Source organism: Lasioglossum baleicum, chromosome 3 (assembly GCF_051020765.1).
Source record: "Lasioglossum baleicum chromosome 3, iyLasBale1, whole genome shotgun sequence".
NCBI lineage: Eukaryota > Metazoa > Arthropoda > Insecta > Hymenoptera > Halictidae > Lasioglossum > Lasioglossum baleicum.
Genome location: NC_134931.1, coordinates 14901749 through 14926076, shown reverse-complemented (window position 1 = coordinate 14926076; position 24328 = coordinate 14901749). Strand labels below are relative to the sequence as shown.

The window sequence follows — 24328 nt, the reverse complement described above, 5'->3', positions numbered from 1 at the left end:
CGTGAGAAGTAGTCTCAAGGTCAACTAGTTAGCTCGAGGCTGCCACATTCTGGCAGCGTCAACGTTGAACGAACCGAACCCGCGAAGAACCATAATCTTTCGAGCGAGTGCGTCATCGCGATCAGGTGAATCGTTCGGTGCTGAACGATTGTCGTACGCGTTTCTTTTCTTCTTCTTTTTTGTTTTCCCGTTTACAAACGAAATATTTTTTCATCGCTCAGCCCAACGTGTGCAGCGCGTCTCTTCGAACGTCGAACGCTATGTCGGAAAGGGATTTGTACGTTTGTTCAGTGTATTAGCATTCATCTAACGATAAGTGGCTATGATTTACGCTGGTTGTACGCTTGGTAATTGTTTCGTCTTTTGTTTGATTGCAGCAAACTCGTTATCTAGACGGGCCGTGCCGTCTTTGCTACGTGTGCCAAGACTTACTACATATGTATATCGGTCCTGTTGTTAGAATCAACTATGTAGTTACAAGTGTATGAATTGTTACACAATCGTAGGAAATGTTTCTCGGTTTCGCTAGCGCGGAAAACCCGCGGCTGTCGTTCAGAGCTTCTTTGCTGGGAAAATCATTATTTTCGCGAAATCAATTTTTCACCTGCTGCAGAGGAAACCGTCGCTGGACTGCCAATTTTTTTGCTAGTCTATACTTCTGTTATAGCAGAGTGTTTATTTTCTTTTTTAATTTTCTCATTGAACAAAATTGTTAAAGACGAATACCGATCTTGAAGATCAAAGCGATCGTTCGGTTTCGTACAATTCATAGACTAGGGAAGTAGTTCTCACCTTAGCATTTTTATCATTAACAATGTACACAGATAAGGAAACGATAAAGTACAATGAAATTCTATTTAAGTTTCACTTTTTACGAGAACATGGAATATAAAATTTGCCTGGTATAATCTGTGTTTACGATGTATCTTTTCAAGCAGGATAACCTCGGTTCCGGTTATATCATCAGTTACAGGACACCCTGTATGCGCGCGTGTGCGTGCATCTACGTATTCGGAATGGAATTTCGGTATCCCAAAAATTCCGATCCACTTCAAACTGGTTTCTATAAGATTGGGCAATTTTTCTTCTACTTCTTTCTTCGGTCTTAAGTGGGGTAAGCTGCGTGTAACGCGTATATTAATTAGGTGATCCGAATTGTCTTTTTGGTAAACTGTACATTGTACATCCTTAAAATTTTCAAACTACATACTTCAACGTACTATTGAACAAGACACATTTTTACAAGAACGTATCATATTGTTAGATGCACGAATAAATTCGTAATTATCTTATTTTTAGACTAAGTACATGTTCTCAGGTTAAATCGATGTTTAGGCAGAATTCGCTACTTCGCGTATAATCTTGTAGAAATATGCGATAATAAGGAAGCCGGGGCGTTTAACATTAATTACTTGACTTTATCGCCCGCTGCGAATTCCAAGGCGACATTTACGTGCGGTACGAGCTCGTCTACAATGTCGCGTCATGATTACGATACAGTAATCGCGGTTACGTAACCGTTACATTCATCAGATCGATTCGCGAACAATTTGTATTGCGATCTGCACGGGATGAGTCGACTGACGTTGTGATCCAAAATGACTGGCTTAAAAACTGCAATAATAAACGTCTCGAGGTGTTCACACGGCGGAGAATAGAAGTCCCAACGTCCCAACACTAGAACGTACACTGCCGTCCAAAAGTTTCGCAACGATCGAACGATACCACAAAATACCAACTAATAGATATTTTTTTCATTAGAATTATTACAATTACACCCTTATTTTTATGCTATAAAAAGAATTTTCTGCGTAAATGAGAGAAATAGCAGAATACATATACATATAAGGAAATGCTGCTAAAGTAGACAATTCCTTCGAAAATGTTTTGTTTGATTAATAAAAAGATTTGTTCGTTCGACGAACGAAAGAGTGTATCAAAGCTGCTCGCACATTCCGCACACGAATAAAGCGTTGCTTAATTAAGAAGGTATGTACATGTGTTCGTATCCAAACTTTTGCACCACAGTGTACCTACCTTTGCCTCTAACTGTATGCATATTCTATTATCGTAATTAACCTACGAGTAACAACAGACGAGACATTTGCTATTCTTGCCGCTGTGAAACTTATAATAATAATACCCAATCGCAAGCAACACACAGAAAGTGAATGGAAGACAACTGGTTTCTCGTTCTAGCAAGTGCGTTAACAAATAAGTTTAAATCGAGCATAACTGATTTTTTATTGTGACAGGTGTCACTAACCAATCAATTTGCTAAAAATGTAACGAGGTTTTTCGTTATGGCGTGGCTCTTCTAAATGATCTGGTTTCGTTAACGTTACGCTAAAAAATGGGCTCAATAAGATTAACGTCTAGCCACAGAACCGGTCGAAGATCGGCCGAAGATCGGTCGAGTCAGCATATTATGACGTCGAGCTACTCGTGATTGAACAATGTGCTAAACGGTCTTCGGGTTTTAAGCACAACAGACGTGTTCGCGCGCGCGTTCAACTTCGCATACTACTGCGAATCAATCCTAAATTGTTCCTGACCGTATTGAAATTCCGTAAAACTCGATTAGTCAAACGTTCAGCTGCACGGAAGCATGTATACATATACTTACCTAGTGGACCTACATGGCATCTCACATCTCACTTCAACCTCTCCACCGAGATATCTCGACAAAACATAAAAAAGTTCCGGCCTTGTAATTATTTTAAACTCACATTTCTAGTTTCTATTACGCATTCTTATAGATATGTATTTAACATGAAAACGTTCTCCGTATTTTTCTATATTTATTATTTATTCACAGCTCGACTGTACGTCTTTAGGTATATTCTCATTTTTATTAATTATTTTTGTAAAGTTTCAAAGAGGAAAAATCTCTTGCATCGAATAGGAATAGAAGAGTCTTGATGGTAAACGTGGAATAATGACATAATTAACGTGCACATTTTGTTGCGTTTTAAATATTCTGCTATACATACAATGTGCAAAAGTCTTTGAAAAACTGCACAATACAAGGTTAAACACTATTTGTCAGTCCGTCGAAGATATTAGCGAAGTAAAAATACCTCGAATTATCGAAACTATCTGCAACAATATAAATATGCATATAAGAATGCAAATTTTCACTTTTTCTGAGCATGGTTGCGCTACGGAGAGCAATAAACAACCTGCTGAATATGTATATGTGGAAGCGCTGAATCATCTGAATGGAATCAAAGTCATTCACAAGCCCTGGTCGGAAATATTAATCGGTGAAACGGACACGTGCGACTTTAATTGCTACATATCGCCCAGAGAGTCTGTAATCTAAACGTGGGATTCGCAGAACGGGTTTGAATTACCATAAATTGCTGATGACGTTCCGAGAATGTGGGCCGCGCAACTCGACGCAGTCCATTCGTACAGGGCGCTTTCTTTATTGTCAAGCCTCCCCCACGTTGTAAACAATAAACTGGACGAACAAGATGTCAAAGCACAATCTTTGCTCGAGAACGAGCACAACAGAACTATTCCGGTAGAACAGAATTCCCTTGCGATTCGATAATGATGATCGTTTCTCCACTTATATCGCGTACACCACAATCCCTCGACCTTGCGCCAATCAATTACTACGCATGTCGATCGTTTAAACATGAATAGGTAAAAAAGTTTCACGAAGAAGAATGGTGTAAAAACATAAGTTTAAGTTAACAAATTTGTATTTAACCGAGAGATACGCGAATTTTGGCAAAGCTTTTTCGAGAAGACGCTTGGCATTTTTTTCTGGCGAAAGGATAGAGGATAATAGGACGAATCTAATGGCGCCGTTTCCTGCTTGACTTTATCGATGACTTGGTAAAATAGGTCAACGAAGGCAAAGAATTTGACCACGCACACCCAACTCTGCGCATCCCCAACCATGCGCACTCGGAATCCACTACTGAATGAAATTTATGTATTTCAGGAACCCGGTATTTTTTCTCTTTTCGCGCGATAACGCCGAGCACCCTGGAAAACATGTCAGCATTCGCTGTTTGTTCGACTACTTGGAACAATATTTGGGGCGACCGTCACGCGTCGGCGTCGGCGTCGCGTCGATCATATACATAAGTAGTGACAACCGACGGTGATCGAATCATCAAATTACATAAAAAATACCATCAGCCTAATAGAATCGTACATAGAACTGCGATTTCCGGATTGCATTTCAAATGAAAAAATTCTAGCGAAATCACTCTGCCAAACTTCTACATACATACTATGAATGTTAAGGCGGCACAATAAACTCGTGGAACTGCAATTTGTACTTTAGGTAGGTACTTTCTTCAATTGACGTTATTAAAATGAATGTAGCGCAATCAAATTGTAGAATTGCAAATGTTCTACCGAATTTCAACTTAAGAAATCGCAATGAAGTTTCCCTCCTCGTATTATGCCTAATTATTAAAAATAATGGTGTAATAAAATCGTAGAACTGCAGATCCAATTTCAAATTAAAAAGTTGTAACGAGGTTCCCCATCGCACCATAATTATTCAAATGAACGCAGTATAATTAAATTGTAGTACTGTGATGCTGGTATCAAATACCAAATTGAACGATTCAATTGAAATGCATGCAATAATAATTTTTACCAATTACCAATCTTGACTGGTGGATATGCAAATCCACGCTATTCGATGGAAGAGTCCAGGGACTACCGAGAAACACGAGAAGCATTCCTCTCGATAAACAACTCCTACGTTTTTATCAATGTATTTTTGTAAAATTGCTTTTAGAATGTCGGGCTTGAGTAATCGTCGTGCAAGCTCCATTGCTGTAAGTTCACTGCTATGTACGGTGATGCATCGATCGCTATCGACAGCCTGTCCGAGTACTCGGAAAAAGCAAATCTCAGCTGAATATTCGCGCTGAGCGGAGCACTCGACTATTTCTAGATTGTCGAAAAAAGTGGACGAGTAACTTAAAAAATGTGACTAAGCCTCCCGGAGCAAGAGCACGCTACTTTGGCTGCTCTATTATTTTGAAGACAGTCGCGAAAAACAGCCTCTTCTACGTACAGATATATGTATGTAGATAGAGGTAACTTCCTTTGAAATTCATTCGAATTCTCTTACTGCGTTTAATTCGTGTCGCTTCCGCGAAGCTAGATGTAACAAATAATTGGATAGTTTATCAACGTGTAATCGCAGTCGATATGTCTCTGAAAGTTTATATGTATTTCATCGCACTGCAATTTTCAGCGTTACTAAGGATAATTGTTATTTGTCGAATAATTTTAGTTACCGAATTGACGTCAATATGTACTGCCGATTTCATGACAATTATTTTTAAGCAATACAATAGTTGTTAGTTACTGAAAAGAACACTGCTTATATCTGTTGGCACTGCCACAGTGTTGATTTCATTTTCGATCTCTGTGCAAAATTGCAAAAAAATGGTCGAAACAAGGAAAATTATTTTGTCGAGTCACATTCCATTACGAACTATCGGTGCTTGTCAGGAATGGTTTCCAGCTAATTTTATTATCTTGTAAAGGATGAGACTCGTCGACAATGGAGACGCGTATTTTAACTTGAACAGGCGAATGGGCGGCGTTTTCGACGATTCTCATTCACAAAAGGTACACACTCGAGTAACACTAATCGGCGAACACCACAGAATTCAGATATTCCCACCGGTAAAAATGATTTCGCATCATTCGTACATCGAACGAATATGCAACGTGTGTACATACATACATACATACATAGTTTGCAGTTATGTACATATGTACATACATATAGCAGCGCTGCACGTGGTACTTCTACTATTGCTTACCCATTAGGAAGTTATCGGTAAGTATATGTAACGTTGGCAAACTCTAATAATCTTCAGGAAACTTTCTTATCACGGCTACATAAACAAAATAGTAGCCAGCAACGGTTCGCGATCGTAAATATTGTTAGTCATCGCGATTAGGCTTGTTTCGCTCGCGTATCTTTCTGCCGTACTACACGCGCTTCAAGGGATTCTCCACCTGTCTGTCAAGGAACAGTAGTCCCTAAACCTAAACGATAACAGAAATCAAGTTCATTCTTCCGATCAATCTGCATAAAGTATAGAGTCTAAAATTAGGAGGTGAAAACGTTGAAGCCAAACATAGGGAAAGATTGGATGTAAATAGGATGGTTTTATATCGAGTTGGAAAATTCCCTTTCGACACCCGATCCCTGCGATTTCGACGATAAATTGTCTGGTGAAACCTACCGCGATCGGATCGGTGAGGAAACGTCCTCGCAATTACATTCAACCCTTTCGCGCTTGCATCATAACGATCGGTTGTGTTCTATTTCGGGGCCACCACTAATTACGCGTCTGGTCGTATGGTTAACTTGTACCGATTTTATAGCGATATGCGTCAATTGTGATTTCTTACTTGTTACTTAATGGATACATTTTAATCATGATTGATTGATTAATGTGTACGATTAAGAAAAGAAATCATCGACAAATCGACGATTGGATAGATGAAGTTAATGGTCAATCGTTGATTAAAAGAAGAAATCATCGGAAAATCGACGATTGGATCAATCGATTGATGAAGTTAATGGTCAATCGTTGATTAAAAAAGGAAATCATTGAAAAGAAAACATAAAAGCACGTAAACAGAGTTTGTATTATATATAGACCAAATGACAATACACCTAAAATCAGTTTACATTTTTGTCAGTATTCATATACAGTTTTGATTCCGTATTTCATGTCGAAATTTCAGCAGTTAATCATTAATCAATTATCCGATTGACGATTAATAATCGTTAATTGCAATTAACGACTAAACTAGGAGATTAATTGTTAATTGCGATTAACGATTGAAGTAGAAATTTAGTCTCCAATCGTTAATTAAATTTTTGCCCAACTCTGATACATATTATATATTTTAACATTTGGTCCACGAATAGGAATTCTAAAACATGGAAATGCATGAAAACAACGATAAACAGAGGAACGAACCAACCATGGCGTTTAGTATAACACCCACGAATAAGCGGTGCTGTACTTATTTCGGTTATGCAACAGGGGTTGCAGTTATCGATCAGCTACCGTCTAAGAACTTTTTGCCAAGACCGTATTGATCCTGGCAGAGTTCGTAGACGCATTTCACACGACCTATATGGTTCTAATCAATGCTCGTTACGTGCACACTAACCCTGCATGCGAGATGAGTTCCCCGAAAAGAAGATACATATAACATAATACGTACATACCATATGTATCTCGATTATCACAGAGCAAATGGACGCAAAATCACAATTTAAAAAAACTGCAAAATAGAATCTTGAGAAAAGAAAAAGTAAAAATATCATTTTTCCTCTCCAGTATAAATGAACAAATCATGTTTCATTTAAAAGCGTCACTCCTCTAGCGTTAAATATTGTTACATTATTTTCAACCTACTAAACATATGTATCGAGGAAAAAAATAAATTCCTATTTCACTCGAGTTTGTTGTAATCGAGGTAGGAATCCGCTGTCTAATATTATTAGCAACGTCGATTCACAGTGGTATTCTTGTATTATAGTATTTCAGTGTTACCGACATACCACGTCCATCATCGAACTGTAAAGGATTGAGTTAGAGATATTCTTGAAATAGAATTCGCGCTTAAAACTTGGATCGTATAGCTTAGACTGGTACTCTCACAGCACACCGCAGCTAGGTAAGGCATAATTACCTAGTCTTGGTCTTGAAATACATTGTTAGTCATAATAGCTATCCAGCTGTCTCCGATCGCTCCAAGCTCAAAATACATATCAGTTTAGGTAGCGGTGTGGACATCTATCGAGACCGTTACTCTACCTCAGGTGTCGTCTCACGAAAATTGTGCTTTACAAAATACGTTCGCTTCAAACGATACGATTTTAGCCGAATAACGCGCGTATCTTTTGCGAAAACGGTCCCACACAAATAAACCGTAAACCTTATCTGTCTCGATAATCTGTTTTTCCATTACAAGACACCGTATTTTACGCAATTTATGGGAAAAACGAGTACACGTAATACAAAATAGCGAAAATGTTTTGATCCTCGGATAGCGGTGGCTGGTTCTATTTTTATCCAGAGTATCGAAATAGTCAAACACGCATTCAGTTTTTGGCAATTAAACTAAATGAGTAAGTAGCTGCCGCATTGGAAATAACAAGGAGACTAGTGTGTCTACACTCTGCACGAAGCACCATTAAAAATACATTTAAAGAATGACTAATGAAAGCTGTAGATGGCCCAAATCGTGAATTATCCTAAAGAAATAGGTTGTTTTCGACCCGATAAAATTATTAAGGTAAGAAGCAAGTGTCCACGTGCAGCTCCTGTATCTTGCAATTGCGATTTTGAATTTGCAGAAACCTCTAGCCGAATGCTAAACTTATCCGCTCGATATAGTCTCAGCAAATGCACGGACAGCGAGATTTTACAATTAGGACAGTTCGAGACGCGTACCGCTTTCTCGAGCTGCTGAATTCTCTAGTTCGGTCATAGATTAAATGCTTCTCCTCTATCTCGGAAGCACGATGTTAACATCCACGCGACATCGCAGCAAAATGGATGTGGATCGCGCGAAATGTCGTAGGGTATTTTTCGCATAACTGGCGATAGCTGGATCGCATGCAAGGATGCAATAGCGTCGGCCAATGTATATTTACCGATCACTCTTTCTGGAGCATTCATTTCCCTTATACATACATATCTTTCTTATCAGCGTCGTCTATCGATCAATACGGATGCACGTGCACGCGTTTTGAAGGTGTTAGGGCAATAGGGTGTGAGACTTTATGGGTTTCCAATCCGCGATGAGTGCGGTAAAGAATGTTCTCTTTTCGAATTTCTTCCGATAAAGAAACAGGAGCCAGAAATTCTTTCTGTCTTTAATATAATTGCACTACGTTCAAAATCAAATATCGATGTTGTAAAATACTTCGAATTTTTCCACTGTTTGTCATCTCACCTGCACGTGTTTGCCACAAATGTATAGAATCTAGTAGTCTAGCGATTACAGGTCTCTTGAAATGCCTAATGCGCAAACGATCGTTCGCTATGACAGTTGGTTCGCGAGCAGTTTGTCGACAGAGCTTGTAACATAATCGATCCTGCTAAGTTATCGTTAGCATTTATCGCGATGAGTTATTGTTCCTGGGAACAGTCACTTGTGTTTCTCTCGCAGAAAATGTCACATGTGAATGACAATATCGATCGTAGGATGTAATATAGTCTCTAAGGTTTTTAGCGTAATGCGACGCTTTAAACTACTTAATGTATTTAGTTATTTGCTAAGAAGCCGATTCTACGCTGTCGACTTTCGGAGCACTGGTTGCCCAGGCTCGGTTTAATCGCACGAGGATCCGCAGTTTAATTATTATCCTCGCTATCTATCGAGAACATAAGCTAGGACAGAGGAAACCCGGAAAACTATGAAACAAAATTGCTTGTAACACGAATCACAATTTACGGTCTATAAAACGGAATATTTCCATGACAGATATATCGTACACGTCGTTTTTCATTCGAGTGAATGGTTATAGTAATTTGCGCGCGGGATACCACACACCGCACCGGTATACAGGTCGTAATTCATATCTGTGACTCATGGTGTTCACAGATCGCTCTCATCAGAAGCAAACACAACTCATTCACTGCAATTCAAGCACTTCAATTTAATTTCTTCGCCGTGCATTCTTTATATCTTTTTATACAAGCTTATTAGTGCTAGGGAATTTTTTTCGGAATCGAGTCTTATAGGGAAAATTAATTTTTACGATGATTTTCTTTCAAGAAGAGATATGTTTGACTTAAAAAGAAATTCTGTTCCGTGTTCTGTTGCAGCTAATGAAAATCACGAAGAGCGTGCTTGGCGAGAAACTTTTCACGATGCTCATGAAGTCCACATTTTACGGTCACTTTGTCGCCGGAGAAGACGAGGCGCAGATCACTCCTGTCCTGGATAGGCTAAGGCAGTTTGGCGTGAAGCCGATCCTCGATTACTCTGTCGAAGAGGACATCTCTCAAGAGGAAGCGGAACGACGCGAGATACAGTATGTATCCGGGATTTGAATCTTCTACAGCCTGGCATCATACAATTCTTACTGTTGACTGTTGAGGCTTTCCCAACGTTGAGGTTTCCCCTTTTCGAATAATTCCCAACGTTGCAGACGAAATCAATTGAACCCTCCCGAAAGCCTCAACAACAAGAACAGTATGTATCGATCATTGTTGCATCTGTTGCACTGGTTTCCCATACGTTAGCTACCGTTGTTGCATGCGCACACGTGATTCACTTGATTCGCGTTTCCATTTCCAGTTCCAGTCGATTGAAAAAGTATCGCTGTAACCCCATCGTTTGTGAACACACTTCTACGACGTTACCCTACTAACGTTAACGCTTTGTCTACCGGTCATTTTCTAATACATACAGTAGCAACCTCAATTATCCGAACTAACAGTGAAACATACATAAAAACTATACTGTGTATTATACATATGTATAATGTTCGATCTCGATTCGTTTGTACAATAAACAGTGTTGCTTGTGGATTGCCTTAGATTGAGCTATTTAAATTTGAAGCATGTTGGGATACTAGTGACTTCGTGCATCAACTGTTCGGATAATCGAGTTGGTACTGTAATCCGTTTAAAAGAGGACATCTCTCAAGAAGAAGCGGGCCAACGAGAGATACAGTATGTATCAATTTTCCCTGTTGAGGCTTTCCAATCGAAGCCCCGTCCTTTTCGAATGGTTTCCCAACGTTTCACAAGAATCAAACGAACCCCCAATAGCCTCAACAAACAAAAACAGTATGTATCTATGTATATCGTTGTTGCATCCGTTGCACTCGTTCCCAACGTTAGACATTGTTGTTCGATGTTGACGAACCGCGTGCACAGGTGATTTACTTGATTCATGTTTGCAGTGGATCGAAAAAGTATCGAATCGCAATGAAAACTATCGGGTTGTAACGAAAGTTGGTAGTAGCGTTTTCAAATTGAAGGTCAAACACAAAATTAAGATGCTCATTCGATAACACGATAAGTTACCTGAAAAAAAGAGAAAAGGAATGACAAAAACCAATAGAATATAATCGAAAATATGTTATTGGATAAATCGATGAACGAGTATCTCAATTTTATGTTTGAACGTTAATTTAAACATGCTACGGAGTTTCGTTCCGATTCAATATCGGTGTCGAGTCACATTCGGGAGTGCAGACGGTTAACAAATCAAGATCATACATACTAATATGCTGCTTGTTCGACACACATCAGAAAAGTAGCGTGCCTTTACTTTTTTTTATCCACTGTACTTCGATCGAGCAGCACCACTTTCACGGTTTCTCATTGGTAGAATACGACGACACATTAGCAACTCGCAAGGACTTGGCTAGGACCTCATCATCATGAGCGCACAAGACAAACGCGAAATCGAGTGAGTAGCGTGCACAATCGAACGGGTTAGCCCTTTGACGTATGAATTCAATGAAATTCGATGCGACTGAAAATACTATTTATCACTCGAGTACGTTTATTTCAAGTTTTTCTTTCCTTTTTATCAAGCATGTCCCATTGCGGACAAGGATTGTTTAAAATACTAAGATGTTCTTCGGAAAACCAGTATCAAACTCTTCAACGATGGGAAAAAGTGAGCTTGTACCGATTCTTTCCCATGCACACGATTAAATTATACATATATTTGTAGCATCAATGATTAAACGTACAATCCTGATATCGTCAATATACCATATGTATCGACATTCATCCTCAAAGGGTTAACTTATCATTTGTGTAAGCTTAACAATGAATTTTCGTATAAATTCAAGACGGGTATGTTCTTGGGATGATAATAATGTTGCTGGTAATATTTGCTATTAATATCATTAACACTTTGACTGTCAAACAAACAACCTCGAAAGTTCCGTGAAAACGATTTAGTTCATTTAAGTCAGGTTGCAACCAAATCTATTCATACGAATATATTAGCGTAAAAATGAATCTTTAAATCTAGTCAAATACAATTCCGTCACCTATGTATAGCTGGCATGGCAGTCAACGCGTTAAACAATATTTTATTTCAATGTGTACAATGGCATAAGAAATACATGATGCGTCTTTTTGTACATCGCGGGGTTAAAGCTTTGTCGTTTGAGAATTTCGAATCTATCGTCACACACACGCAAATGGTCATTGGCTGAACAGAAATGTTTTATTTTTCGCCTATCGAGACGATTCATGCGCCTTCCATTTTGGCCGTTGCGTTGGTTTGTAGGCTTAGCCTAGCGTTTCTCGAAAAGGCAACAGGTAGAAAGCTGAATAAGAGTAGAAGAAATCTGCGAGACCATCGCCGAGCGTCCTACAAGCACAGATCCGCTTTCCCGTCGCGAAGAACGTTATTTTTCATGGAAAAGCGACTGTTGGGTCGGATTTAGGGTGACCGTTCTTACCTGAAAATTACCTGAAGAAGGTGTCGTTCGTAGAGCCCCTCGAGAGGATACCGAACGAGCTAGCTTCCCAGCAGTGCCATAAAGGGAGATTTCAGTTTTACGGTAAATAAAGAGCACCGTGGTATGTACAAGGTGATATTATAGCGGAGCAAAATGAGCCACCTGCTGGATTAACATTCGTTTGATCGTCGGATTACCAATTCATTCTTTTCGTTTATTATCCTAGTTAGTCGTTACCTCTACGTCTTTACGTGCTTGGATAATAGAGTTATCGTTAGTAGACCTTTCAAGTAATCGGAGAAGAAGAAGTATTAAATATTCAAAGCTTTATAAATATCCGCAAAAATTTGCAAAGATACTTTTGGTTATGTAATTTATAGACTGCAGATTTCATGCGTTCGTAGTAGCAGAAATTACTGTACAGAAATTTGATTGGTATCACGAGAGACCCAAGAATTCTAACTTGCCAAAACTCGTGGTCTCCGCTTATGGTTCCGCTGGGAATATTATATGTATATTAAAATAGGGACTCCGATACGTGTTCCAGAATTTTGTTCGATTGTTTGAGAGCCTAGAACAGCAAAAGAATTAGTCGCGAACATAGTCGACCTAGTATGTTGGCGCAACGCGGCGCACAGTGGTGCCAAATGGCCAAAAAGCGGAAAAAAATCTATAAAAACCAAACTATCCAATAAATTTGCTTGAAAATTCCTGGAAAGCATGCCACAGGTACAACGGTTATGTGGCAAGAAAATAAATATTTATTTATTTTTTCATTAAAATTTTTTTTTACTTGCTTTACTGTTCTCCGATTTTGATGAAATTTAAATATGTTATAGATTTCAACATTTTGAACAACTTTTTCCTTTTCCAGTATAGGGGGGTCGCTTTTAGTTTTCCAGATATTCGCATTTTCGTATGCAAGAACTGACCAGGAGCCGTAAGAGCTGTGTATACATATGGACATACCAAGATTTTCACCACTTTTAACCACTTATACCTCGTATGGTGTATGTTAATCGATTTCGATGAAATTTTCAGTATATATTTAACTAACATAGATCTACTAAACGTATATTTTAAATTTTCTTTGCGGGGACAAATAAAAAAAATGTTTAAACCTCCTTTTTTTACGTAATTGCTATTCTTTCAAAAATTTTTTTGCACGTTATTTAGTAAACAACTGCATCTAATTGATCACAAAAAATCAGATCGTTTGGTAAAAGTTTAGAAAAGAATTCCGTTTTAAAAGGCGTACACCGATACATGCGACTGACTATGGTTAGAAAAAATTGGTCGCAGAGCCAGGTTCGCAGGAGTTCGCAGCCCAAAACCTGGTTGGATATGTACTTTAAAGTGTGTTGCATGATTTGCAACAAGTTTTATCTTGGCGCCTTTTGGCGCAAACAAGTTATGTCAAATTAAACTTTAATTCTACTATTCAAAATACCTCTTTTTCAATTTGTGTGTTAGATAAATAAATGACACTTACATTAATTAAAGCTACGTTAAATAAATCATCTATTATAAACATAATCGAATTATAATATTGTTCAAGTGTTTTAATGTTTTAGATTCTTGTGGCTACGTTTATACGTAGACGCATTTATAAGCCAAAATCGCAGGTTTCGTTTCTCCAAACTTTCATGTCATATTATTCCTAGAAATAAGTGATACTTACAAAAGATTTTTATTGGTTTAAATACTCCAACTATATATAGTAAACGAAATTGCAATGAAAAATCTATGTACCTAACATTCGAAAAATTGATTTTTTCCCTTGTTCGCACCACTGTGCGGCGCGGCGTCGATAAAAATAAGGTTGCAGGCGGAGGGTTGAATTTCGGTTTGTAGCATAAAAAAATATGCGCGAAAACTGTGAAGTCCAACGAGTACAATGTAGTTGAATGTCGTAGAATATTTTGGGTATCGACGTAAGGGTTAAACGACTCGGTGTTTGTCTTTGGGAGACGCGTCGCCCGAAGCGTTAAAAGGGAAAGCTCAAAGCAATGACGTGTATATAATGATCGATTACAGAGCTTCCGTGTCCGAAGCCGGGGATGAGAAAAGGGAAGGACCCCTGAAGAAGTACCATGTGGCGAAAACATTCGCGGATCGACGGTACAAAGTGTCCTCGGCGAGAACGTACTTCTACCTGAACGAAGCTTCCTGCGAAAGGAACATGGATATATTTATTAAATGCCTCGAATCTGTCGCAGGTGAGTTATTCTCTCGATATCGGGAAGCTAAAGAACACATTCCTGTGCTCCACCACCACCGACATCCTTGTCCTATCGTTGCTGCAAACAGCACATAGAAACCGCCCCTTAAGATCAACTGAAAATTAGATATATCAAAGAGGTATATTTCATTTTGTAATTTTCACGAGGCAATATGTACTAGTCACTTTTAGTGTTATAACGTTGAAATGCTGCATATTATAAATATGTACATACATACATACATTAGTTGCTCGGACTATCTTATCATACGTAGCGTGTTCTCGTAATTCATTCAAGCGTCCAGAATTTTGAACGGTTTAGCAAACAAGCAGTAAAACATCCCATCGTAGTAATAACTCGAATAATAAATATGACAAAAGATTATATTTAAAAAACTGAAATTTCTGGTTCTAATTTAATAGTCAGAGGTTGCATGGGAAATGAAAGAAATTGAAGCTATTAAAGAATTCAGAGAACGTTAAGCAGGAGCAAAAGAATTCTTTTCGTGGGTTCCACGGATGCATTCCATAGCTGATTCCTTTACTCCAATCCCATAGAAGAGTTCTACACGTGCAAACGCTTACGCAAACGATACGCACACAGGGAAAGTTTGATTATTGTAAAAAGTTTTCGATTCCCGGGGCAGACGTCCGCGTCTGGATGGCGATGAAGATAACGTTACACGTGCCGGGAAAAGTTCAAACGTTCGATCTGCACAGTCTGGTCAAAATGCAAATGATTAGCGACACAGACCTCGGTAAGTCTGTGCGAAGAGATAAAGAGACTTGTGGGGAAAGTACTGGCTGTCTACTGCCCGAAGTTCATCCACAAAGACGAACTGTTCGTTAAATGCTCGGTAAAATTGCGCAATTAACGGGATTAAACACAATTGTTTGTACTTTTTTCACGGTAGTTTCTCGCTAGTCGAAATTTTACGATTTCTCTAAATCTGTCACACGAATCTCGGATAATCTACGTTGTACACTGTAAAGATTTATTGCGCGTGGCGGTCGTCACTGTCGCATAAATCGTTGCAACTTCAAGTAATCGTTGCGCGAACTACTAAACGGTTGTAAAGCACAAAAGCTGCTATACGATTAATTGGATGCAATATTACGCAGCTGTAAATCATGGCAGTTTAGAATACGGAACTTCGAACGTGGTAATCAGCCACGTAACTTGAAAATCACGTGGGAAATCAGCGCGAACCTTTTCAATCGTTATAATACCATTATAATATGGTAAGACGCGCTTATCGGATATCAGAAAAATCCATGGAAATTGCTAAAGTACAATATAAAATTCGAGGCTCGAGAAATTTAGAGTCGATTCGAGCTGAGGGAAATGAGCTTCCGCGGTGGAATGTTTCGATTAAAAATTGATTTATACGACGTCCGATATTTGGCACTGCGGAAAAACACTGCGAGGCAGGAAACGTACAGAAATCGTGATATTCGATATCTGCACTTCTGGTATCGATATTCGGCGTTAGTAGACATTCGAAGGCTGCAACGCTAAAGGTCATTATCGCCGCCATGACATCAGCCACGAAGCACGCGATGAAAAATCTCGTATTCCATTTAAAGAAGCCAAGGTGACTTTCAAATCTCGTGCGATCCGTCCTAGCAACCGGGTTAGTTAGGTTAGTTGACATTCCGTTTATCAATGAACATTGTACTTTCGAACAAAGCTAATCTGTTCACGTGTCGGCCCATCCGCGTCCGATGGAAAACTCACGACATCCGCCGATCGTGGGTCAATGGCTTCAGGAACGGCAATTAATCAACTGAAATTGATTAAAAAGAGAGACGGGTCAAGAGGAGATCAGGCAATTTTTTTCATCTGTCTGTCTTTAGCTCTTCAGGATCAAATCACCCCTCCGCTCCGGGGTCCGGGGTCAATGAAAGTTACGCTTCAGTCCAAAATTACAGTAGATACATCATATACAGGAGATACCACAAAGAAAATGTGCATAATGGCTTTCTGAAATGCGAATCAATATTGTATGTATGTATGTATGTATTGTATAATTACCCTAGACGAGAAGAGCGCTCAGCAAATTTTCAAAACAAATTCAAAGTGGACAGCTGGATACCTAGGCGTTAACGCGAGGTTTAACGCGAACAATTACAGACCAGAAAATATCCTGACAATATCGCAATATTGTAAAAGTACATTTACGCGAACGTAATTTTGAGAAATATACATATCTCACAGTTTATAGACATGCGCTCGATCTTTATTTTCATAAAGAATGCATCAGCAACCGTCTGTGAATCCTCACAGCTCTACAGCTGTGACTCTGTTCTCAATTTTTCATCAAACAATAGATACTCAGAGGCTTGTCCTGCTGTGGTAAAGATGTTTCCGTAAAAGCGTACATATACGGAAAGTCTGCGACTCCAAGCTTGTTCTTCTACGGACAAGTTTAGTTCAATCATCTTCGTTCGATGAAACGACACTGTTCACATTTTACCTTTCAATCGAAGCGCTTGCATTAAAATTTCTTCATCGCGAAAAGGAGTGGCTCGTTTAACGGCAATTAAGAAAATCGATGAAATATCGTAGATCGATTTCTGACTGCGATCATTAGGATGATAAACTTTCGATGGCACTCTCGAGGAAAATTTTTAACGATAGAAAATTTTGCTCGCCCAGACCACGTGGACATGCCGTCTATAAATATCTCCCCTAGAGAATCTTGTATTCTCTTAAGCGTTCAAACAACGTGGCATAACGGTGCGCCTCGAATCGCCGAAAAAGTTTCACAAACTCATTTGAATAATGTAATTCGAACTGACCCATAATTATGCCTGCGGACCGTCATTCCGTGAAAATAGTGTTCATTTTTATCTATGTTTTAGTAGAATTCCTTCGTTACACAAACATTTGATAATAAGCGTAATAGAGCAAACAATGATCGCCTTTTGAACAAGTACCTCATAGATTGTAAACGTGGCAACACGTTTGCATCTTTATTTAGTAATCAATTCTATAAGGTACTCTATACATACTATAGGGTTTTCTCAGATGAAAGCGTGCTCGTGTGTAACAGATGGTTGTCGATGATGTTTAATCCAGCTTTGTGAGATATGTATATCCTGTAAATAGTATTACTAATTGCGATGTGTGTTGCAGAAGACGAAGCGTAAACTTTAAACCTGAAATATCCTACCACACCATCTACTAAATATCGATCTCGATCCTTGTCCTGATGAGAAGAAAGCACCCTCCAAGCACATAGACCCTTTTCGATTTGTTCCGTAAATATCTATGCTCCTCGGTCAACAGAGGCTACCTTGTAACTAATGGTGCAACCAATCCAGTCTTCGTTCTATAACATTTCACCCTTTGCGGTTTAAAGGGTTCCTGAACTTTTATTCCATTTTAATTTTAACCCTTGCACGGCGAATGTAGGTCACTTTCAAGCGGTTGCCACATTTATTCATTTAGACTTTATATGGGTATTCGCATAGCGACGCGACGCAAAGATCCTTCCAAATTTACTAGGATTGTATTTACGCGTACAGTTTAATTATGATATTCTACACAATTCTAACGAAAATTTGAGTCAAGTCTGAAATGAGATTCATTCAATTCGAATTGGTTTGAGAAAAAATTACTCCTTATCCAGCTTTCTCGAGTCTGTATCGCATCATTAGTTACAAGATACGCTATAAACATTTGTTCAAGTCAAATATTTTTCAATTTTTTCTAATTTTCCACAGCTGCTTCGATGGGAGTTGGCATAACAGCGATCAAGTTAACAGCTCTCGGTCGGCCGCAGCTTCTGGTACGTGTTCAATTAATATGAAACTGTCGAGAACTGTTCGACAGAGCTCTTGACGAAAATTCGTAAAACTTGTTGAAAATCAGCCTCAAATACCAAAACACCCTCTCTCCGATGTTTTTTTGTTAAACATTTGTTTTGTACGTCTGCAGCTCCAATTGTCCGAAGTAATTATGCGAGCACGACAATACATGACCGACGTGGTTGGCGGTGAGGGTGCTGTTTTAAGCCATCACGCAAAACCAGATGACTTGATGAAAAAATACGAGGAAGCGCGACTCGGCGATGCGGCACCAGTGAAAAACTTTCTTCAAAAGATTCAATCGGACAAACAGGGGTAAATATTTCCTTTTATCGATCGTAATATTATTTGTGAACAGGGGTAAGTTCCGACTTTTATCATGTCGTCCAATAAAACTTTTTAATACGGTCGTAATTCCTTGATTATAATTTTTTGATTCTTTTATCATAATTTTTGCATCTACAAAGGTATAAAAAGGCCGGAGTTAGTTGTTAATCGATACCGTCTGGTTTCAGTGTGATTCACTTGTTCCCGTGGAGCGGTATTTTGGACGAGAATTACGAGCTCAGCGAGACTTTCCAAGTACCTGATATTAAAACAGGAAAGATGGTGAAGCTTATGTCCCAGCTGACTCCTAAGGAGGAGGAAATGTTCAGGAACATGATCAGACGTCTGAACACCATAGTTGGGGTACGAACATAGACAATGACAAATAGACTAAAGACAAACAAAGTAGAAATATTCGGTTGGTGCATACGAAATTTCCGATTTAAGAATGCAAATTCAACGACCCCTTCGTTATACCCTTTATTATAAATATGTAGAGAAACATTGTGTTCATCCAGTCTAAAACTCCAAAATACATTTTGTATGCAGTAACCTAATATATAGATATATGTACTACACAATAAAGTAGCACGTAAGAAAGAAAGGGGAACCTTGCGCTTGTTCTCGTTAAGAGACAGGGTTCTCGATTCTAACGCAACGAAAGTCGCTCGGTTGACTAACAAAGTTGGGTTCCCTGGTTTCTGTTCCAGGTGGCAGACAAATTAAACGTGCGTATAATGATAGATGCCGAACAAACCTATTTTCAACCAGCTATTTCGCGACTGACGTTGGAGATGATGCGCAAGTACAATACAACTAAGGTAACGATTTTCTCACCATAGATACGTCATTACCTCTTAGTAAATTTTCAGCGAATGATTTCTGACTCCCAAATGGTCTACTCCATAGGCCGTGGTGTTCAATACCTACCAGACATACTTACAAGAGGCTTTTACCGAGGTGAGAACGGACCTTGAACAAGCTGAACGTCAAAATTTCTACTTCGGTGCTAAACTTGTCCGCGGTGCTTACATCGAACAGGTAATTTCTTCATTTACCGTACTCACATTTTGCACGCTCAAAGGCTATTTTCAAGGGTCGATGACGGCGACGGTGGATTCGGTGCCCGCTAAACCGAGTAAACGGCGATTAAATATGAATTGTATATCGAGTAACGAGTACAATGAAAAATTTGTTGATGGGCCTAGACTCGTAACGATGCCAAAGGAAATTTGTTACATCTTCATAGTTTTCTCTCATTCATAGGCTTCACATTTTTCATTCATTTGCAAAACATTTGACGTCTATCGTTAACAATATTCGGCTATGTAACGCGGTTATTTAGGAAAGAGCAAGAGCAGCGGCGATGGGTTATCCTGATCCAACGAATCCGACGTACGAGGCTACAACCGAGGTCTACCATAAGACGCTTATGGAGTGTTTAAGGCGAATGAAATTGTACAAAGATAAAGGCGAGGATCCTAAAAAGATTGGAATTATGGTCGCGTCCCACAACGAGGACACGGTGCGCTTTGCGATTGAAAAGTACGTATAACGTGTAACATTTTCTGCGTTTCTGTCATTTCATTCCAGTTCTACAAACTAATTAATCATTATCGTTTCAGAATGAAGGAGATGGGCATCTCACCGGACGATAAAGTGATCTGTTTCGGTCAGTTGTTGGGGATGTGCGACTACATAACATTCCCATTAGGTATGATAATTTGTTCCGAGTTCGGCGGTGCCGAAACAAGAATTGTATACGTCGATTGCTAGTAACGGGAACTGCACAGTACTTTCTGCTTTATTTATTCATCTGATTTTTGCTTTACACGCATACAATCTCTAGCCATTAGAACGAAAATAAAATTGAGAATCTTTGTTAGACGGTACATAGGAGAGGAAAATTCACTCCTCTCGGTCCCTTACTTGTTCAGTCGATAAAGGGTTCGTCGTATATGCGTATCCATTAAGCAACAAATAATATTATTGTCTAAATTTCAGGTCAGTCAGGGTACTCGGCATACAAATATATTCCTTACGGTCCAGTCAACGAAGTATTGCCATACCTCTCGCGGCGCGCGCAAGAGAACCGAGGCATACTTAAAAAAATCAAGAAAGAGAAACGTCTCTTGCTGGAAGAAATCAAGAGACGCATTTCGAGCGGCCAGATATTTTATAGACCGAAAGGAAACTACACCCCCATCTGAGCAGCTGATTCGTAATCTTTGCACAGACAGATTTTAAGTATCAAACTTAAGTAGTGATTGTAAATTATTAAAAAAAGAAAAGAGGAAAAGGAAAGGAAAGACTTCTGCGGTACGCAGAATAACGTGCGCGCGTGTGTGTGAATGGAAGTATTTGCAGTGTTATTCATTACGCAAAATTTCCTTCGGTGTGACGTTATCAAGTGCTAAACTGCTCAAAATCGCACCATGTGGTAGGACTATGTTCATTGCTCTTTATGTCTTTACAGAGAAAAAAAAACTTTTCAGTGAACTGCGCTATTGACTTTTTTTTTAATGATGATCAACACGTTTTACGCTTTCGTTGATAAGTGGATGCCGCGTTCGTTAGAGCGTCTGCGATGCAATCATTGAACATCGATGTTTTTTCCAGTAGTTCATTTCAAAAGGAACGAAAATGCATAAAAAAGTAATCGAGGTCTCATTCACGGTAATATTTTTCACGTGGCCATTTTTCGAAAGGTGGTTCCGCGAGGGAATACGTAATTCGATTGATTTGGATTCTAAATAATAATCTAGTTAAAATCGAGAGAAAAGAAAAAATATACCATTGTTTGAAATGTACTGGTTATGTTGCTAATGTTTTATTTAAGAATCTCGTAGTGCGTGCGTGCACGATTATTTATAGTGGACATGTTTAAATATTTGTTGACTTACGTAATTTAGTATTTCTCTCGGACAGATATTATTTCCATATGAAAATGTGCAACTGTAAAATTGTGCCCCGTATAGCGAAAATTGCATTTAATTAAGTGGAATACTCGTGTGGAATGAATTTTCAGCCCAGTTTCGATGCTTTATATGCGTAGTTACCATGAACGGTTATTACCAAAGCGATTATAGTATTGGCAAAATACTAGGGACTGCGAATCGTAGCAGAATCTGTTTGATTTTTTAATGGAAGCGTTCGCACGTAACTCTAGAAAGTGGCTCTTACAAGCTTTTAATCGATTAACGACGATTGATGAATAATAAATTATACAAAAAACAAGAAAAATGTTGGACACGTTTTTTTGGTAAATATCCTGCTTTCAGCGTACGGTAAGAGCCACTTTCTAGTATACGATTGCTACTACGCATGTTTAAATGAAATGAAATGAAAAAAGAAAAACAATTAAGTAATCTTGGGCTGAATCAGTGATAAACTGCAAACTAGGAATTGAAGAAAGAGTACGTAATTGTGACACGTTGCATAAGTTTTTGATTCACTTTGCTTCAGCCTAAAGTTGCTTTGTCGTATTGGATAAATCATAGTCATAAATACACGATGCTGTTTCAATAATGCGCCCCAAGGAATTAATACGGCTTATACACGATTCTTTGTTACAATTTTTTTCTTGTAAGATTAAAATTAATCTTAAGAAAATCGAATATCAAAATGAAAAAAAAAGATTTATAATTTATATATAATAAATTCTTTTCACGTTTTACGAAAGAGTTTTACGTATGTAGCGACGAAACCTGTGCTTTTGCTCAGCAGAATTTGTATCGGTGGAAAGTGGAAATGAAAATGACAAATAATGTTTCTATATTATACAATATGTGCCGAAAGTTGCTAAGCGTTAACGTTCGTTTCTCTCGGCTATGAGAATGATTCAAAGAATAATCATTTCCACGCAGTTGTACGACGCTACAATATTTTCCCGTCAGTATTCTTTTAGCGATCAAAGTAGTTTCCTCTTGTTTGACAATGTTCTCTTTCACGATTATTTTGTTTTGAACTATACACACACACACACCCACACGATCATTGTAAACCCCCGACTCTTTGTTTAGACGATGTATGAACGTACAATTTTTTATGATCTCCTCAGTTACTATACATATTTGTACTTTGCGTTCAGAATGCGTATACATGTATGTAGTTTGTATTTGCAATAGTCGAATAGAAACGTAATGTTCTCTTTTGTAGAACGGAAGTTCCGGTAGGGGTGTACGGTTTGTGTTCTGTTTTAAGTGAATCATGGGATGACGTTGTATGTACTTGAAAATCTAGAAAGGAATTTAAAACGATGAATAAAGGGGCATTGTTGAAGTTATACAGGCTATAGCTAAAAGTTTCTATGTGGCTAATGGTATGTGGAATGTGAGAGTGATCTAGGTATAATTCTACTTGTTAAATATTTAGTGTTCGGCCACCAAGCGTCGATACATTAATTAACTTCTACACGTCTCGTGATGATGACAATACTTTAGGTAGATAATGTTACAAAAACTTATATGCTATAAGTATAAACTATTCGTCATGTCATGATGGATCAAGTTCATGGGATTTATAAATGAATGACACGAGATTAGTCAATAAACGAACTAGTAGAATGTGAAGATACGGTGATATACACATACATATACATATATTATCTTCGTACATGGTTGTACGAGTCAATACATAACGATTATACGCGCAGGTTTATTAACGCGACCATGCATTCTACTGCCAAAATGGAAAATATACGAGATATTCTTTCTTGGCTCGAATATTATAATAACTATTTTCCTGAGTGTGGATAATATATTTACGATGAAAGTAGTACAATGGTGTTCACTATATTGTTTTTAACGATCAATGTTATACAGTAATATTGACTTATATTGTGAACAAGATTATTACACACACACTTATAGGTATACGTAATTGAATAATTGACAAAGCGGTTATAATAATATTCTGGTATTTGCTTTCTCGTAGGAGACACTCTCGTTTGGATATATTTTTCCGCGATGGAAAGTATGTTTCGCGACGGAAGATGAAAGTAAATTGAAACGTTGATCAATATAAAATAAGATAATATTTATTATTTCACGAAATACAGTTAATATATGCTTCTGCAATACCGTTTATAAATCCGTATTCATTTACTAGGACATAAACATTCGCTTCCATTCCGTGTTACGAAATTCACGGTATGTACACTGTAAATACTCATATGCATTTACAAGTACGGCTCAATGGTTGAAGATTATTATTTACCAGAGACCAGAGAATGAGCAATCTCATTGCTCAATAAGTTGAGATGCGGTGGAAGTAATGTTTCTTGTCCTAGCATTACAAGAAGTAACAAAATTTTTTTTTCTTTGCATATTATGTTGGCTCTTCGTAAATCGTCCCCCATTCGCGTCTTCCCTTGTATATAGATAATAGATTTCGGTGATATAATTGATTTTAATATTGCAGAATAGATCGGCGTACATACAAATACGATAAACAGCTATGCGAATAAATTTTTATCTTATGTTAGCTTGGGGCTTGAACGCATT

General features: G+C 38.4%; 1 protein-coding gene across 3 annotated transcripts in view; it reads left to right on the top strand.

Annotated features, from left to right (window-relative positions):
• Window positions 1-23902, top strand: part of Slga (proline dehydrogenase slgA) — a 34979-nt gene extending 11077 nt beyond the window's left edge. Inside the window, exons 1-11 of one of the 3 annotated variants that reach the window (XM_076420269.1) lie at window positions 9939-10063; window positions 11371-11451; window positions 14501-14682; window positions 18414-18478; window positions 18628-18812; window positions 19013-19187; window positions 19535-19645; window positions 19734-19865; window positions 20170-20369; window positions 20450-20538; window positions 20829-23902. In XM_076420269.1, the coding sequence (XP_076276384.1) occupies window positions 11423-11451; window positions 14501-14682; window positions 18414-18478; window positions 18628-18812; window positions 19013-19187; window positions 19535-19645; window positions 19734-19865; window positions 20170-20369; window positions 20450-20538; window positions 20829-21034 (1374 nt within the window). In that variant the 5' untranslated portion in view covers window positions 9939-10063; window positions 11371-11422 and the 3' untranslated portion in view covers window positions 21035-23902. Of the gene's footprint in view, window positions 1-9854; window positions 10064-11370; window positions 11452-14500; window positions 14683-17842; window positions 17949-18413; window positions 18479-18627; window positions 18813-19012; window positions 19188-19534; window positions 19646-19733; window positions 19866-20169; window positions 20370-20449; window positions 20539-20828 lie in introns of those variants that run through there. The other 2 variants (XM_076420268.1, XM_076420270.1) reach the window with 2 other exon arrangements.
• Window positions 23903-24328: the final 426 nt, after the last annotated feature.